The sequence below is a fragment of the Camelina sativa genome, chromosome 4 (genome assembly GCF_030686135.1).
Source record: "Camelina sativa cultivar CO46 ecotype springtype chromosome 4, ASM3068613v1".
In the NCBI taxonomy this organism is placed as follows: domain Eukaryota; kingdom Viridiplantae; phylum Streptophyta; class Magnoliopsida; order Brassicales; family Brassicaceae; genus Camelina; species Camelina sativa.
In genome coordinates, this window is record NC_141883.1 from 24236863 (window position 1) to 24253509 (window position 16647).

Sequence of the window (16647 nt, forward strand, 5' to 3'; positions counted from 1 at the left end):
TGGTTCTCACCAAAGTAACAACTCTTAGAAATCGAATATGATTTCCCTCTCGTACTAAATGATTTTGATTTATGTATACTTACATCTAGTGTATAATATATATTTTTACAAATTTTGATTTAATCATCAATCAAGCACATAACAGAAAATAAAAACGTTAATCACTGAAAGATATGAGGATGAATCCTATCATGAAAACCGGATTTTTGTTGGGCTAATGATGATTGAAAATGTATAAAAGAAATCAAAGAATATTTGAAGACTATGTGGCTTGAAGGTTTTTTAAGTGTGAAGAGACATATGATTACATTTGTTGATATGTATGTGCTATATTGAAAGGTTGAAATCATGACTTTGATGACCTATTGAAGGCATTTTTAAGAAAATGTTTGGAACCACAAATGCACCGAACAATTTGTGTAATCATGTTACTAAGCTTTATTTATTTTTAATTTTGTTTTGGCAAACTCATGTTCCTAGCTTATAATCAACAAATATTCTTTAGACATTTTAAATATAAAACTTGAATTAAAAAAAATATATATATATTTAGAATTTCAGAAGAATATTGGATACAAAGAATATTTTTTAAGAGAGAAACAAGAAGGTTAATTATAAAACCAAACTTGCTTAAGAAAATTGTAATTACTAAAGTGATTTTATTATAGCTTTGAGACGATATATATACTTGTGAAGAATAAACTCAATTTGTTTTCGACAATGCTGCTGTAAAAATATTCCAAGACAGTAGCTGAATTGATTTTTTTTACACATATGGGTAAATGGATTATTATTGAGCATTCGATTAAACTATAGATTGGGGGTCTTTACGATAGTAAACTAAATTTAGGGGTTAAATCGAAGATTCTAAACTAGATAGGTTTAAATTAAAAGGAGCCTATCAACCTATACATATACATATATATATACACGTCAACTTCTCTGTGAAGACTGATATTTCTAATCTCTCATTCGTCGTTTCGTTTCAGCTTTCTTTCATTCGTCAGAGTGTTTTTGATTTGTAAAATTATGAATGGCGAGGGGGCAAAACTGGAGACTGGTGGAGGACCTAGCGCCGCCGCAGCACCAAAGAAGGAAGAGGAGGAGGACGAGCAAGTAGTAGTAGTAGTAGCTGGTAAAAGACTAGTGTACATGTGGGGTTACTTACCCGGAGCTTCTCCGCAACGTTCTCCTCTGATGTCACCCGTCGAAGTCAAGATCCCACCGGCAGTTGGAAGCTCTTGGAAAGATGTCTCCGGCGGTGGTTGCGGTTTCGCAATGGCTACTGCAGGTTTTTCCGAATGAATTTTCAATCAGTTTGCGAATTCAATTTTTACAATGTATTGAATCTTTTAATTGAAATAATGAGCAATTCTGAGTTGAGTGATATGTTTTTTTTTTTTTTTTTGCTTATGTTAATCAGAGTCAGGGAAGCTGATTACATGGGGTTCGACTGATGATTTAGGTCAAAGCTATGTGACATCTGGGAAGCACGGGGTTAGAGAGATTCTCTTTATCTTTCTTCTTCTGCATTGTGTTCATTTGTTTGTGAGAAATCTATGGTACAGAGGATACTAAAATTGAGTTATCTACTTTATGAATTTTAGTTGGATTTTGTAATTTATTAGGAAACTCCAGAGCCTTTTCCTCTTCCTCCTGAGGTTTGTGTACAGAAAGCTCAGGCTGGATGGGCTCATTGTGTTGCAGTCACAGGTCTGCATTTTTCCATTATCATCTGTTTTTAAAGTTCATTACTTTATTGATTTTTTTTTTGTTTGTTGAACTATTCCCTTTGGATATAGAGAATCAAGAAGTTTATACATGGGGATGGAGGGAATGTATACCCACAGGGAGAGTGTTCGGTCAAGTAGAGGGAGATTCGTGTGAAAGAAACATATCGTTCTCTGCAGAGCAAGGTTAACATCTCCTTTTGTCTATTTTACTATTGGGAGATCTCTAAATTTATTTACTTTGAGGATGAATGTGAAGGATAGGATGGTGCTTCTTTTTTTTTTTTTTGGCAGTGAGTCCAAGTTCTGAAGGGAAAAAGTCTAGTGGTGGAACGTCTTCTCAGAGTGAAGCTAGAGGTGGAGGGGAAACAACGAAGAAAAGGCGGATTTCACAAGCAAAGCAAGCTGCTGAGAATTCATTACAGTCTGATAACAACGAGCTCTCGGCATTGCCTTGTCTTGTATCGTTAGCGCCAGGTGTTAGGATTGTAAGTGTTGCTGCTGGTGGACGTCATACTCTAGCATTATCAGGTGAAATTTTTCAGCTTCTTACACCAATCATTATATCCTGAATGGGGTAATTTTGCTATGAAATAATCAGTCAATGTATGTCTGAAGAGCTTCTGGTGTGCTATAATAAACGCTTGATGCATCTTAATTTATATGAAAGTCCAGATATTGGACAAGTTTGGGGTTGGGGTTATGGAGGAGAAGGACAGCTTGGATTGGGCTCCCGTGTACGCCTAGTCTCCTCTCCTCATCCTATTCCATGTATCGAGCCTTCTTCTTATGGAAAAGGCACCGTTTCTGGTGTAAACATGAGTTCAGAAGTGCAATGCGGTCGAGTTCTTGGAAGTTATGTAAAAAAAATTGCATGTGGAGGGCGACACAGTTCTGTGATTACAGGTATTTTTCTCACTATATTGCTTTTGTGGCTAGTCATCTACTGTATTAGTGTTTAAATCCACATTACTGAAAACAGCTTGTTTCAACCTTAAATCAAATCTTTATACTCTGTAATCAGGATTTCGAAATTTGATCTCATTTCTGCAGTGCCTTGATTAAGGTTCATTTGTTAGGTTGCTTTGAATCCTTTATAAAACTATGAACAGACTCCAAGAATCCTCGATCCTTTAACCTGAAAATAGTTTGACATATGTTATCTGAGAATTTATCAGAAGCATGATACTTGCCATGCATATAATACGGATTTGTAACTAGTTTTTTTTGTGGACAGATACTGGAGCGCTCCTTACATTTGGTTGGGGGCTTTATGGACAGGTGAGTTCGACAGATCCTTGGCTTTCTATTTTACAGCATATATGCTTGAAACTTGAATGACTTGAGATTTTTGCTTTCAGCTGAACCCACATGTTGAGGAGATCTAATCATCATTGTGTAACTAAGCTTGTCAAAATATATTATATACTACCGTATATCAAAACATATAACTAGGGGAAAATGCTAGTCTGCATTTAAGATAAGGCTGCAAAAGATAATCTAAAACCTCTCTTGCTATACATCTCCAACTAATATTTGCACTTTCTGTTGTGTATGTGGAAGTAATTGATATTTTTGTTTTGCTCTCTTAAGTGTGGCCAAGGAAGTACAGATGATGAACTAAGTCCAACATGTGTGTCATCTTTGTTGGGAATCAGAATAGAAGAAGTGGCTGCAGGTCTATGGCACACGATATGCGCTTCATCTGATGGGGATGTGTATTCGTTTGGTGGAAACCAATTTGGACAGTTGGGTACTGGTTGTGATCAAGCTGAGGTAGAATCTTGAACTATATATGTTTCCTTGTCTCTTTTTAGTAATGCTGATTGTTTTTGAAGATCATGCCATTAAACTTGAAAACCGCATTTTCAGACTCTTCCAAAATTATTGGAGGCTCCAAATTTGGAAGAGGTAAACGTAAAAACCATCTCCTGCGGTGCGCGTCACACCGCTGTAATCGCAGATGAAGGGAGAGTATTCTGCTGGGGATGGAACAAATATGGGCAGGTAATAAAAAGCAGACCATATCGAGCTACTTCTAGAAATTGTTTGGTTCCATTTAATGTGGATTTTACTGACGACATAGTTTGTTTGTCTGAAACAGTTGGGTCTAGGAGATGTGATTGACAGGAATGCTCCATCAGAGGTTAGAATCAAAGATTGTGTCCCCAAAAACATTGCATGCGGTTGGTGGCATACTCTGCTTCTAGGCCAGTCCTCTCTCTGAACAGACTTGACACACTCCAATTTTTTGTTAGGGGTTTATTAGAGCAAAAGATCAGATTTTTTAGTTGACCCTTTTTTTTTTTAATATACACGTTAGAGGTATACCACTGTACATACACCAGCAGCATTTGTATGCAATGTAAGTCTTGAGTTGTTATCCAATATCCAGTGAACTTCTTTTTGTTCTATCAATTATGTAAAGTTTCCTTTCGTTAATTCATTTGCTTCATTAAGAAATCTTTATAGAGATAAATATCATATATGTTCACAAATCTTGAATTCATGAATTCATTACAGTTTTTCCCTTTTTGTAACGTCTGTTATACCAAAATTAAAGAGCTATATACACAGAATCAGTAAGATCTCTTAAGTATCCCAAACATCGTCTCTTCGGCTTAGGGCTTAGTTCAGCAACGATCCTGTGACATCTCGAATAAGGTAATGAAAGACTTTTTCTTCTCTTTACCCTAGTCCGTTTCCTCGAACGCGTGGTGCATCTGACTATTATTTATATGTACGGAGTGGTTTTGTGCGCTTTGTCTGTGTTGATTTGATCTGGCTTAGATCGTACGTAGTTCAGGTCGATTCTATATGGATGTCGATTAGGGTTATGGCCTTATGGGTTTGAAGCTTCGTCGGCGTTACAGATTTATTTATGTTTTTATTTAGTTTCGTTGAACTTTATCAGATCTGGACTTGGACTTTGGGAATTTACACTATTTTAATTGTTCTGGCCGTGACATGTTTTATTACTTTGATTCTTAACTTTTAGCTTTATGTTCTCACAATAGATGCATGCTGTGATTTACTCTGCTTTTTAACTTACATGTTCTCTACAGGAAAAAGAAGAAGATGAAGGCTCTTATTCTTGTTGGAGGTTTTGGGACTCGTTTAAGACCATTGACTCTCAGTTTCCCGAAGCCTCTTGTTGATTTCGCTAATAAACCTATGATCCTACATCAGGTACTCTATATGGTCTTTCAAATTGTAATTGTGGTTCTTCTTGCTAGTCTCATGGTTTTATTATTGTATTGATTTTTTTTATCTGGGATATGTGATGACAAATGTTGTTGCAGATAGAGGCACTTAAGGCTATTGGAGTTGATGAAGTCATTTTGGCAATTAATTACGAATTTGAGTCTCTCTGATATTTCCCTATGCAAAGCTATATATATGATACCTTCATAGAATATCTTAATAGTTCAATGTTCAAAAAAATCATTCAGCAACTACTAGTGATGTCGAAAGACAAATCTCAAGGGAAGTCGAGACAAATCTCGGGATCAAGATCACTTGCTCGCAAGAGACTGAGCCTTTAGGTACAGCTGGTCCGTTGGCTTTAGCCAGGGACAAACTGGTTGATGGCTCCGGCAAGCCATTCTTTGTCCTTAACAGCGATGTTATTAGTGAATATCCGCTTGAAGAGTTTATTGCTTTTCACAATGCTCATGGAGGAGAGGCCTCTATAATGGTGACAAAGGTGAAAGAGATTTTTTAAAACTTAAAAAGTACAATTGTGTTCATGTTTTTTACTCATTAGGATACCATTGGTTTAAAAGGTGGACGAGCCTTCGAAATATGGAGTAGTGGTTATGGAAGAAGCCACAGGGAAAGTGGAAAGGTTTGTCGAAAAGCCGAAACTATATGTTGGTAACAAGATCAATGCTGGGATTTATCTTCTAAATCCTTCAGTTCTTGACCGGATTGAGCTAAGACCAACGTCAATTGAGAAAGAGATCTTCCCCCAAATCGCAGAAGCTGAAAAACTCTATGCAATGGTGCTTCCTGGATTCTGGATGGACATTGGTCAACCACGAGACTACATTATTGGTCTTAGACTTTACTTAGACTCTCTGAGGAAGAAGTCTCCTTCAGAGTTAGCCAATGGTCCACACATTGTTGGGAATGTTCTAGTGGATGAAACCGCAGAGATTGGAGAAGGATGTTTGATTGGCCCTGACGTTGCTATTGGCCCTGACTGCGTCATTGAGTCCGGGGTTAGACTTTCACGATGCACGGTGATGCGTGGGGCACACGTGAAGAGGTACTCGTGTGTCTCAAGTAGTATCATTGGGTGGCACTCGATGGTCGGACAATGGGCTAGGGTCGAGAACATGTCCATACTTGGGAAAAATGTTCATTTGTACGATGAAATTTATTTTAATGGAGCGGTTGTTTTGCATAACAAAGAGATCAAATCAGACATCATGAAGCCAGATATAGTGATGTGATGACCTTTTGATGGATATATTGTTCTATTTTTTATTTTTATTTTTTCTTTTTGATCAAAACTAGCTTAAAGTGATATTAAAGATTTTTGTTTATACTATTGTTTTACAATGATGGATTTACTAGATCTAGAGGTTACATAAATTTGACATTCCTGGTTAATAGAAAGGCGAAAGCCAAGGAAAATTAAGAAACATAAACTTAACGTAAGATTAGGGGTTTTTCGATCGTAAATATAGCTAAGAAGTTCGTAACTTTTTGTCACAATATTTTAATTACTTCAAAAGATACAAACCTCTCAATAATTTGTTTTTTTTTTTTTTGATAATGGATATGACATTGAAAGAAGCATCATCTTAAGAACATGTCTGCAAAACATAGATGATTTAACTTAGCTACATTGTGTACATATTGTAACAACTAACAAGGGGTCAAATCAAGATGGCCGGTCAAGAATACAAAGGTGTCAAGAAAATTTTATAATTGATTCTCATAATAATATTTAATTTGTAGAAATCACTTTAGTTTATATAGAAAAATATCTAATATAATTTCCTAATTATATTTAAGATAATTATAATTATAAATAATACTTATATCTTAAGTAAATGTCAACAATTTTTTGTTTTTTTTTTATCTTTATGTTTATATAATGACATTTTCATGTTTATATTTGATGAGGACGAGGTGTGAACACGTAACTACTGATGCCAGCATTCTTTTGGAATACATGGTACGTACTATATATATGTTTTTCTGTCAAAAGACTTTGGTTCTGTTTGTGTATGATTAACATTGGCTCTTTGTTCTCTTAGACCTTTTCCGACCAATTTCATATGTTCTAATTAAGCTCTTCTTGTCCATTTTATATAGAGGGCGCATCAGAGTTACCACTAAAGTAGAGGAACATGGGGATTTTCGTGAATACATTGCATAGTGCAGCAGTTTTATAATTACTCTATCCAATAGAATACATCTCTTCCGTTTTTGCTGTTACTGACAAAACTATCCTGCAACATATAATTTACACAAATTTGATTTGGTGTAACTTCAATTTAGTGTAGCAGTCCAGAAATATAACTATACCTTGCGGATACACAACTTTATGGTTAAAAAACGCCGAGTACTTATCTAGTCACTAAATCTTTCAACTATTAGAGGCCCGGCTCAGAAAAATTAGTAGGCCGTATGCATATATTTTTAGTAGTCCTTCGAACTATATATATATATATATATATGTTACAACATTTACAAAGAGAGCCTATATCTTGTTTAATTTGTACCCTATAATATGAGAAGTTCATTGTTTGCTTGGAATAATATTGTCTTCATCAGGTTTCTTCTCACCATAAGCTCTGATTGACACACCACCATGATAACCTTCCTACTCAAGAGATGATTTGATTATTTCATAAAACGAGCGACCATTAGGGTTTGGGAAATCCTCCACGTCCCAGAATTGACGCTTGTTTTTGCATCTGCACGATCGTAACGGAGAAACGCATAAACACTTTAAATTAGATCCGCTTGTTTAGCATGATTCATGTGATTCATGAATTATATTGATCAGATTGATGAATTTTCGAGAAGTGATAGAGATCTTACTGGAGTAATCTAAGGACATCATGGTTTTAACCGGAGAGATCGTGCAATGGGGTTAAGAATGCAGATATTTTTTTATTCAATAGTAATAATATCACAAAACATTCTAAATTTTTTAATTGTATTTGATTTTGGTCATAATTATTAGTGATTCGTTCAGTTTTTTGATGTGATTCGTTTCCATATTATGTAAACCATAATATAGTTGCATAATTCGGTTATAACTATTAAACCATCGGTTTAGAAGATTCGGTTATTTTTTGCACAGAGACTTCTTCTCCTTCTTCGTCTCGACTCTCGACAAGGACCACACCACACACACACACACACAAAAAAAACTCCGGTTAACTTTTTTACACCGGCTTCACCTGACGACGGTGGATGACAAAAGGTGATTTGAAATCTGATGTCTCCATAAATCGTGATTCAATGATTGATGTTTCGCGTTTCTTATATTCTCGAATTGGGGGGTTTTTTTTTTCTTTTCAATTGATACTGGTACTGGTCTCTGTGTTTCGATATGACATGTTTTGATTCCACTATGGTCAGGTATTTGATGATGGGGATAAGCAAATCAGAGATCAATTTCCGGAGATTGCTTTCGGCTGCACCTAATCAGCAAAATCAATCGAAGCTTATGCATGTACGTTTCTTTGGATCTTTCTTCATGTGTTGTAAAAAAACTATTAGTTTGTCGTGCTTATTATATTGATGTTGATGTGGTGAATACAATTCTGCTGCAGTATGTTGCTACATTGAGGGAACTGTTAGAACAACTCTCGGAAGAGAAGACCCCTGAAGGGCTTCCCAGGTTTGTTACTTTCTTACTTCCTCTCTTTTATTCAAAGATTCCTGCTTTGGTGTTTGATTGTTGAGAATATCTATGAATCTTTCTAGGATTAAGGGTTTGAGATTTGAATTCAATTGCTTTTGTGTTATAGTTGTTCCAAAGTTTATCTTTTTTTTTTTTGGGTGGAGATGCTCTTTCACAATTCCATTGGCGACCATTACGAAAGTGTGCTTATTTTTCTCCTTTGATCTCTTTTTGTCCAGAGTTACAAAGGCTAAGGTTAATGAGTACTATGAAAAGATTGAAGCTGTTGCTTCCAAGATAGTTCCTCAAGTGGTAAGTCACCTGAACTAGAAAGGGACTGTGAACTAGGACATTCAGAGTAATGTGTTAGAGATACTTTCTTATCTACTTCCCCAATTTTTACTAGATGCATTTGGTCTGAGGAATTGTTTCCACTTGGGTTAGTTACAGGAACGCCCATTTTGGTTTGTTCCTGCGTAGAACCATTGTTTGGTTGCAAGAATTTCAAGTTTTAATTCTGTAACTAATACCAAATTATTGTTTTTTGCTAAATTAATAACAGCCTGACACAGAGGTATCTGATGAACCCTTTGCAAAAGATTCGACTAGTGGAAGCTCACCAAAAATAGAAGATGATCCTCGAAGTCCCACTTCTCCACAGCTGAGAAGAAGAATCGTGTAAGTGGAATACTCGATTCACAATCCTTCTCAACTTGTAATTTATTAATTTTATTTCCTTTAGTACTTATCAGCTTCCTTGATTGAGGTAGGCCTGCAAGTTCCAAGGACCAAAGTTTTGATGCTGCTGATACTGATTCATCAAAACCAGTAAAACTAGACACCGCAGCTCAAGCGCACATTGAGAAGCACAGGTAGTTTCATAGATCAGCAAGAAGAACTATGAACTCATTTTTATCTCTGCACATAATCGCAAAGAGTAAAGCTGTACTCTTTTGAATTTGCCACTTCATGTTCACGTTGATGATTCATTTTAATGACAGAAAGCTTCAAGAGGATCTAACAGATGAAATGGTGGGACTTGCAAGACAACTCAAGGAGAGAAGTCAAGCGATAAGCCAATCTGTGCAAAATACAGAGAAGGTGAGATGTTAACCATTTCCTCACAATATACCCATTATGCATACTATTATCATCAACAGCAATGGGAGAAGAGAACAATAATCTATATTTTGGTTCACATATTCTTTTAAATGGCTTCATTGGTCCTAACAGTTTTTCTTTCTTTCTTTTTTTGTGGATTCATTAACAAAAGATACTCGACTCCACCGAGGAGGCCATTGAACAAAGCTTAGCAAGCACAGGACACGCGACAACAAGAGCGACGAAGATATATTCACAAAGCTCAAAGACAAGTTGCTTCCAGTGGCTTTTGATCTTCGCTATGACGTGTGTGTTCATAATGGTTGTCCTGTTGATCCGAGTCACATAGAAATGGTTGGACATGTAAACCAAATTAGTGAAATTTTACATTTCAGTTTGTTAAAAAGTTATGTTGCCTTTGTAAATTTTGAGTTCGATATGTGAAATGAAACAGCACAACTTGATTCTTGAAGAGATTCTCGGTTTGCATTTTTTTGTTTTGTATTGAGAAAATTAAAATATCGTAATTTGACCGGTTTAATTGAAAGACCGGTACGGTTTGGTTAGTGTACTCTTATCTTCTTCGCAACAACACTTCAAAGTTCAAAGTCAAAACCCTAAGGAAATTGCCAAAACCCTGAAAGAGTCCATTTCTAGAAATCAATTCGCGCAATGGGTTTCGCTTTGTGCATTCGCAGATCAGCTTCTACTTTGGCTTCCGTGTGTGGTCGTGTAGCTCGAGCTCAGGCCGTCTCCTCTGTCATCGTTAACCGCTCGTCTCTTGTTCACAAGCCATCTCTGTTTCGTCCTTTCGTCTCTCGTGGCTTCCCTTATTCGACGGCCACTGAGCGATTAAAGTCCGATCAGACGCTTCTTCAAGTAATTGACTCCGAGATCAACAACGATTCTTTCAAAGCGGATGATCACGATGTGGTAATACCTCCTCTCTATCACGGATTTAGGTACTTTGAATAGTTATAGTCTTGATTTCTGATAGAGAAATGTAGAAGCAGCGTTGAAAATTAGACTGATTGTGTGACTTTGCTTTTACCCAATAAAGAAATTAAGCCCTAAGCTTCAATGGAGGTCATGTCTTTATAGATGTTGTGTTAGCAAAAGACCTGATTTGATTTCTTGATTCTAAGTTTCTGGTTATGTGTTTCTTTAAGGAGGAGGATGAGAGTACAGATGTCTCTAGTGGCTTTCCTTTCATAATCCAAGATAATCCTGGACACAGGACTGTGACTTTGACTAGAGAGCACAATGAAGAGAAGATGAAAGTGGAAGTAAGCATGCCTGGTCTTGGCATGGATGAAAATGAAGATGATATGGATGACGATGAAGATGGTGGTGGTGATGGTCGTCATGAGAAAGCGAATGAAACAAGCATTCCACTAGTTGTCACTGTGACTAAGAAGAGTGGACTCAGCCTAGAGTTTAGCTGCACGGCTTTCCCTGATGAGGTTGTCATTGATGGTTTGTCTGTGAACCGTCCAGAGGATTCTTCTTCTGAAGAACTGTTGAAGTATGATGGGCCAGATTTTCAGTAAGCAACATGTATCCCATCTTTTTTAGTCATATGACAACCCAAAAAATAACTCAAATGTTCTTTCTTTCTTTTGCTTTGCAGGGAGTTGGATGAGAATATGCGCAAGTCATTCCACAAGTTTCTAGATTCCAGAGGAATCAACGCAAGCGCAACGGATTTCTTGTATGAGTACATGATGGATAAAGATAACAGAGAGTACAAACTATGGTTGAAGAAGCTCAAAAACTTTGTCCAAGAATGAAAACCCACTAAGATGAGCAGGAGCAAGATGGTTTTATGGTTGCAGATTTTATTGTAGTGACTTTTGAGTTTGAATGTGAAATTGGAATTTGATCATCATAGTTAACAAACCACAGATTGATTATTAGAGAATCATTACTTCTTTTGCATGGAGATAAAAATAGAAAAGGTATAAGTTTTGACATTAGGAGAAACTCCATCCACAACTTGTCCTTTTCCTCTCATTATCCTGATTCCTGTGTCTTTCATCACCACAACCACATAAAACTTCTCAGCTTTTTAACAAATCAATGAACAATGGAAAGACCAATAAAAACACAGTTGTACCATCTTGTTGTTCTTAATCTTTCGACTCCTCCATGGATCCTGCTTGTGCTTATTCCCACCAACACATAAGAACAACCCACATTTGCACTTTGTTCTGTTAAGTGGGTCTCTGAATTTAATTGGATGTTCTTTTTGCATACTCAAGTGTGGCCAAGGAAGTACAGATGATGAACTAAGGAACTCGAATAGAACAAGTGGCAGCAGGTCTATGGTACACGATCTGATGGTGATGTTTATGCGTTTGGTGGAAACCAATTTGGCCAGTTTAGGTACTGGTTGTGATCAAGCTGAGGTCAAAATCTTGAACTATATTGTTTGCTTGACTATTCTAGTAAATGCTAAACTGATTATTTGTAAAGGCCCTGCCACATTAAACTTGGAAGTCATTTGATATTTCAGACTCTTCCAAAGTTATTGGAAGCTCCAACAAAAACTGACCATGTATACACTTCTTCTTCTTAGTCTTGGAGATGCTCATATTCCGTCAACATCTTCTTCTTCATCAACTTCTTCTTATTATTATTCAACTTCTTCTTCACTTTATAAGCCGCAACTAAAGTCTGTAATAAATCAACATCATGCTTTCTGTTATTTCACATTTGGAGTCTAGTCAAAACATCTTTCATTAACGAAGTTGAGATATTAAAAACTTGCCTTTGGAGGAGGAGGAGGTACTACTTTTGTGCTTCGTTTTATCTTTTTTTTTTCTGGCAAGCAAAAACTTCTTGGTTAAGCTTTTTTGTAACTAAGTTCGTTACTTGATAAAGTCCATATTTATATATTAGAAAAAGAAAAAGAAAAACTTGCCTTTGGTGGCTCCTCCATCACCATGGTAGTTGCAGTCTTGGGAATCAAGGGAAGCTTGATCAACTCTGTTATTCTTCATCTCATCCTCGATGCTTAATTCGGGTAAATGTTTGACAAAGATGCTTGCTAGGTCTAAATGTTTTTCACCCGTGAGATGAAGGTTGAAACTTTCAAAGCTTTGGCATTAAAATCGCATAAACAGCAATCGAACAGGGTACTCCATCGATTCACTGCATGACTTCTCCAGAGTAACCACGAAAGGAGCAGTTAAGAATGATTCCAGTGGAAGAGAGTGCTCGCAGTACGTGCTCTGGGGTTTGCTATAGGTCGCCATAGGCAGAAATGTGACCGGACCATGACCACCAGAGTAACCTAAATTCTCCAACGCCCGTTCTATACACTCACGGATCCGACCAGCATCATACCCACTAGGAACCGCCAAACCGGATGCTCGTCTATCTATGTCCCACCACACCGACGTTTTACCCTCCTTGCTTAGTGCCTTCTTGGGAAGCATCATCATCTTCCTAAAGTTAAACTTCTTTGACAACCGCCAACCGGTTAAATCGTTTACAGAGAGAAGCGATCTCGATACGTAGCAGTCAAGTCAAATTATTTAGGGTTTCTTTCAACTTTGAAACTTATGGGCTAACGAAATAGATATCATCCTTTTTCGAATTTCTATTTTAAAGAACTTTTGATTAAATATTAATTAATTAAATACATCCTAAAATTTTGGGAAATTATCTTTGGTTCCATTGGTTTAGGCGTGTAATAAGGGTGAACTATTGTGATTATGCTTCGAGGGGGTCTTGCCTGTGAGATACGTACGTACCGGGTTTTTCAAAGAAGGCAGACCGATACAGCTAAACCAAAAGACCTTTGGCAAAGGTCAAGAGATCACAATCTCAGTTGATTACAAAAAATTAGAAGGAGATTCAAACATTAACTCCATGTCTTACAAGAAACTCGCAGAGGATTTCAAACCTGGTGGCATGATCTCTTTGACAATTTTTTTTATTGTCGAAGACTGCCTGAACCGGTACGGGAAAACCAGGAAATTGACCAAGACACTGGTAAGTAAACTCTTTCAATACGACGTAGTTCTTTTCCTTATATTTAAATAACCCTATATTTTAATTGATACACGTTTTTAAGTCAAATTGATATATTTCTCTTTAAATATTATTATTAAGATGTCCTCCTAAAACATACTTAATTAAGATAATGACATTTACTTCATGGAGCAACAATATATAGCATATCATAGATTCATATCATATGGAACTCTATTATCTAAGTAAAATAATTATTTGAATTTCATGACAAAATTCTAAACTTGTCATTGTATATCTTTCAAAAGTAATTTAAATTTGATGAACTAAAGATGTTAAAATGAATAATTGAATCATGAATTCAATCACTTTATATGATGATTCACATCCATAACAACATATATTGAAAGAAATAAAGGTTCACAGTTTGTGCAAAATGGTCAAATGACTAGTTCTAAGGTAAATCTATTAACATGTACCAAAATGTTTAGAGACAACCATAATCCATAACATAAATTGCTTTCAGTTTTAGTAATTAAAAATTATTATTATTGTATTAAATGTAAAATAACACTTTAAATATATATTTTTAGTACATTTGCATTTTAAGACAATAACAAACTGAACTGTATAATGAAAGGAAAAAAAGGGTTATATCATATACAATTTGCATTTGTACTTATAGTCCTCGTCTAAAATTTTTGGAATGAAGAACTTGATTAATGAATCCTCCACTTAATTAAAGTTGTTTAATAACTTGATTAAGAACTTCTAACATTTATGGAATGAAAAATTTGATTAATAACTTCATCGTCTCCATCGATTATGTGCTTGTTTTTTTCCTTTTCTAGCAAGGAAAAACTTTTTGGTTAAGCTTTTCTTCAACTAAGTAACAAACTCTCTTGCTAACTCAATAAATTCAATTTCACATCTATACTAAAAAAAAAAAAACTTGCTTTTGGTGGCTCCATCACCATGGTAGTTGCAGTCTTGGGATGAGAATGAAGAAGCGGCGCCGGCGGCAGAACTCTCTCCTCTACAGACATTGATGGCGAACATGAGTAAAGGAGCGGCGCCGGTGGCAGAGAACCTTTTTATTTTAAACTGGTGGAACATCGAAAACTGTTTGATTCCTTCCGGCGTCGATCCTAGAGATATAGGACGAGCTATTAAAGCTTTCATGGAATCCAAAGGATTTTTGGGTCCGATGGTACTCAATGCCGTGGCTGCAGCCAAGGACACTATTCCTGAAGCAACACAACAAATCTTCAATGAGATAACAAGTGGTGTAAACTTCTATCACTTGATTAACCAGAGTAAGCCAGCCACCAAATCTTAATCTTGCTGTTTTTTCGGTCTCGAACTTCGTTAAAAACTCAATCACTTACTATTAAGGTTAACCCTTGGTTAGAGCCGGTTCATCACTGGTACAATAACTTAGGCATCAACATAAGAGATGCGGATATTGTTAGAGACTTTTAGTCATGGCTGTTCTGTAACAGAATGATAGATTAATACTTACTTATTGTGGTTTAGATTCTCCCAGTTCGATTGACAAAAAAAAAAAAAGATTCTCCCAATTCATCTCAAGCTATATATGTAACCCTTTCACTGAATAATAAACACACGATTTGATTTGATCGACATTTGATCCTCTTTACTTATGCGCTCCGGCTGCATACCAATCGGATATCAGCGATTCCTATTGCTATTCTATGGTCTTTTCTGTCTAAATAACTTTACTTTTCATATGAAAGAGGAGCTGAAGATGTTTGTGATGAAATAATGCACCAAATTGATTCTTGGGTTGAGAGGAACCCTCCTCCTGCAGTCATCATGATCATTAGTGGCGATCATGCATATGTAAATCTGGTGAAGCGTCTGAACCGTTTGGGATACACAAGAGTGAAGCATATGCTTGCGGCCGTATAGTTTATAAGATTTGTTTGGCCCCGTTTTCAAGACGTTTCTTTAGTCCAGTGGTAGTAACCTTCCCTAAAGAGGTTGAGGTCTCCGGTTCAAACCTAAGTAATAACCTTTTATTCATTTTAGTTTTTTAATTTTTTTTTTCATTGTAGTATTTTAAACATCTCACTGTTTTAGTTTTTATTTATTTTTTTATTATATATATAAGCAGCCCCTTTTTTTAATTTGCTGGTGGCCCTCAAAAACTTAGAGACGGCTCTGACAACAGTGGTGGTCTGCCGTGATACTGCCGATTCAGCGGCACTAAAGGCTGTAGCTCAGCACGTGTTCAACTAGCCCATAACAACTGAAGGTTAGAAGAAGTGATTTGTTAGGGAAGACATAACTGAAGGTTTGAACAAGAGCTGATTTGTTAGCAAGACATAACTGTAGGTTAGAAGAAGAAGAAGTGGTTTGTTAAGAGTCTTAGTTGTTATATGAGTCTGTCTTAAGAGTCTGTTTGTTGTTATGTGCTTCTTAAGCAGTTTAGTCTGTTTCTGTAACTCTGTAAGGCTTATATATGCAAGCCATTGCCTACGTTATGAATAAATCACTTTTTTTGTTCATTATAAAACGCTTGCTTATCATTTTTATTCAAAGTGGTATCAGAGGTACGAATGGGAGATGGTTATGAAAATATCTCTTGACGGTATCAGAACTTCTGGTGTGCTGCCTGTAATAAACACTTAGATTTTTTTATCAAGTCCAGATATTTGTAAGATGTGTGGTTGGGGTTATGGAGGAGAAGCACAGCTTGGATTGGGATCCCGTGTACGCTTAGTCTCCTCTCCTCATCCTATTCCATGCATATTGAGCCTTCTCACCGTTTCTGGTGTAAACATGATTTACAATGCAGCCGAGTTCTTGGAATTGGAGGGCGACACAGTGCTGTGATCACAAGTACTGTTTTTACATTGCTTTGTTGTTAGTCATCTATTTGATGAGTGAAAACAATGTGATTCAACCTTATGTCAAAAATCTTTATACTCTGAAACCAATTTT

At 36.4% G+C, this 16647-nt stretch overlaps 4 protein-coding genes across 6 annotated transcripts; all 4 read left to right on the forward strand.

Moving 5' to 3' along the window:
* Positions 1 to 914: 914 nt before the first annotated feature.
* Positions 915 to 4193, forward strand: LOC104781441 (ultraviolet-B receptor UVR8-like). 2 transcript variants are annotated; one of them, XR_015597505.1, is made up of 10 exons: positions 915 to 1291; positions 1424 to 1497; positions 1629 to 1713; positions 1803 to 1916; positions 2025 to 2261; positions 2406 to 2636; positions 2968 to 3011; positions 3092 to 3506; positions 3603 to 3737; positions 3835 to 4193. XR_015597505.1 is itself a non-coding variant. In XM_010506115.3 (10 exons), exons 1-10 carry the CDS (start codon positions 1030 to 1032, stop codon positions 3955 to 3957), a joined length of 1488 nt encoding a protein of 495 aa, XP_010504417.2. In that variant the 5' UTR covers positions 929 to 1029; the 3' UTR covers positions 3958 to 4193. The 2 variants fall into 2 exon arrangements, 1 of the variants encoding a protein (XP_010504417.2); XM_010506115.3 differs by having other exon boundaries at positions 929 to 1291; positions 3324 to 3506.
* A 381-nt stretch (positions 4194 to 4574) lies between these two features.
* Positions 4575 to 6242, forward strand: LOC104781442 (putative mannose-1-phosphate guanylyltransferase 2). The gene is made up of 6 exons (XM_087509509.1): positions 4575 to 4578; positions 4645 to 4699; positions 4796 to 4919; positions 5033 to 5074; positions 5158 to 5436; positions 5516 to 6242. The coding sequence occupies exons 1-6, from the start codon at positions 4575 to 4577 to the stop codon at positions 6185 to 6187; spliced, it is 1176 nt and encodes a 391-aa protein (XP_087365635.1). The 3' UTR covers positions 6188 to 6242.
* A 1790-nt stretch (positions 6243 to 8032) lies between these two features.
* Positions 8033 to 10193, forward strand: LOC104781444 (uncharacterized). 2 transcript variants are annotated; one of them, XM_010506117.3, is made up of 8 exons: positions 8033 to 8178; positions 8337 to 8430; positions 8531 to 8598; positions 8841 to 8913; positions 9164 to 9279; positions 9372 to 9473; positions 9603 to 9702; positions 9875 to 10193. In XM_010506117.3, exons 2-8 carry the CDS (start codon positions 8344 to 8346, stop codon positions 10049 to 10051), a joined length of 723 nt encoding a protein of 240 aa, XP_010504419.2. In that variant the 5' UTR covers positions 8033 to 8178; positions 8337 to 8343; the 3' UTR covers positions 10052 to 10193. The 2 variants fall into 2 exon arrangements, with proteins under 2 accessions (XP_010504419.2, XP_019100348.2); XM_019244803.2 differs by lacking the exon at positions 8033 to 8178 and having other exon boundaries at positions 8329 to 8430.
* Positions 10194 to 10304: 111 nt separating this feature from the next.
* Positions 10305 to 11587, forward strand: LOC104781443 (uncharacterized protein At2g39795, mitochondrial). The gene is made up of 3 exons (XM_010506116.2): positions 10305 to 10635; positions 10872 to 11248; positions 11333 to 11587. Exons 1-3 carry the CDS (start codon positions 10375 to 10377, stop codon positions 11490 to 11492), a joined length of 798 nt encoding a protein of 265 aa, XP_010504418.1. The 5' UTR covers positions 10305 to 10374; the 3' UTR covers positions 11493 to 11587.
* The last annotated feature ends 5060 nt before the right edge of the window (positions 11588 to 16647 follow it).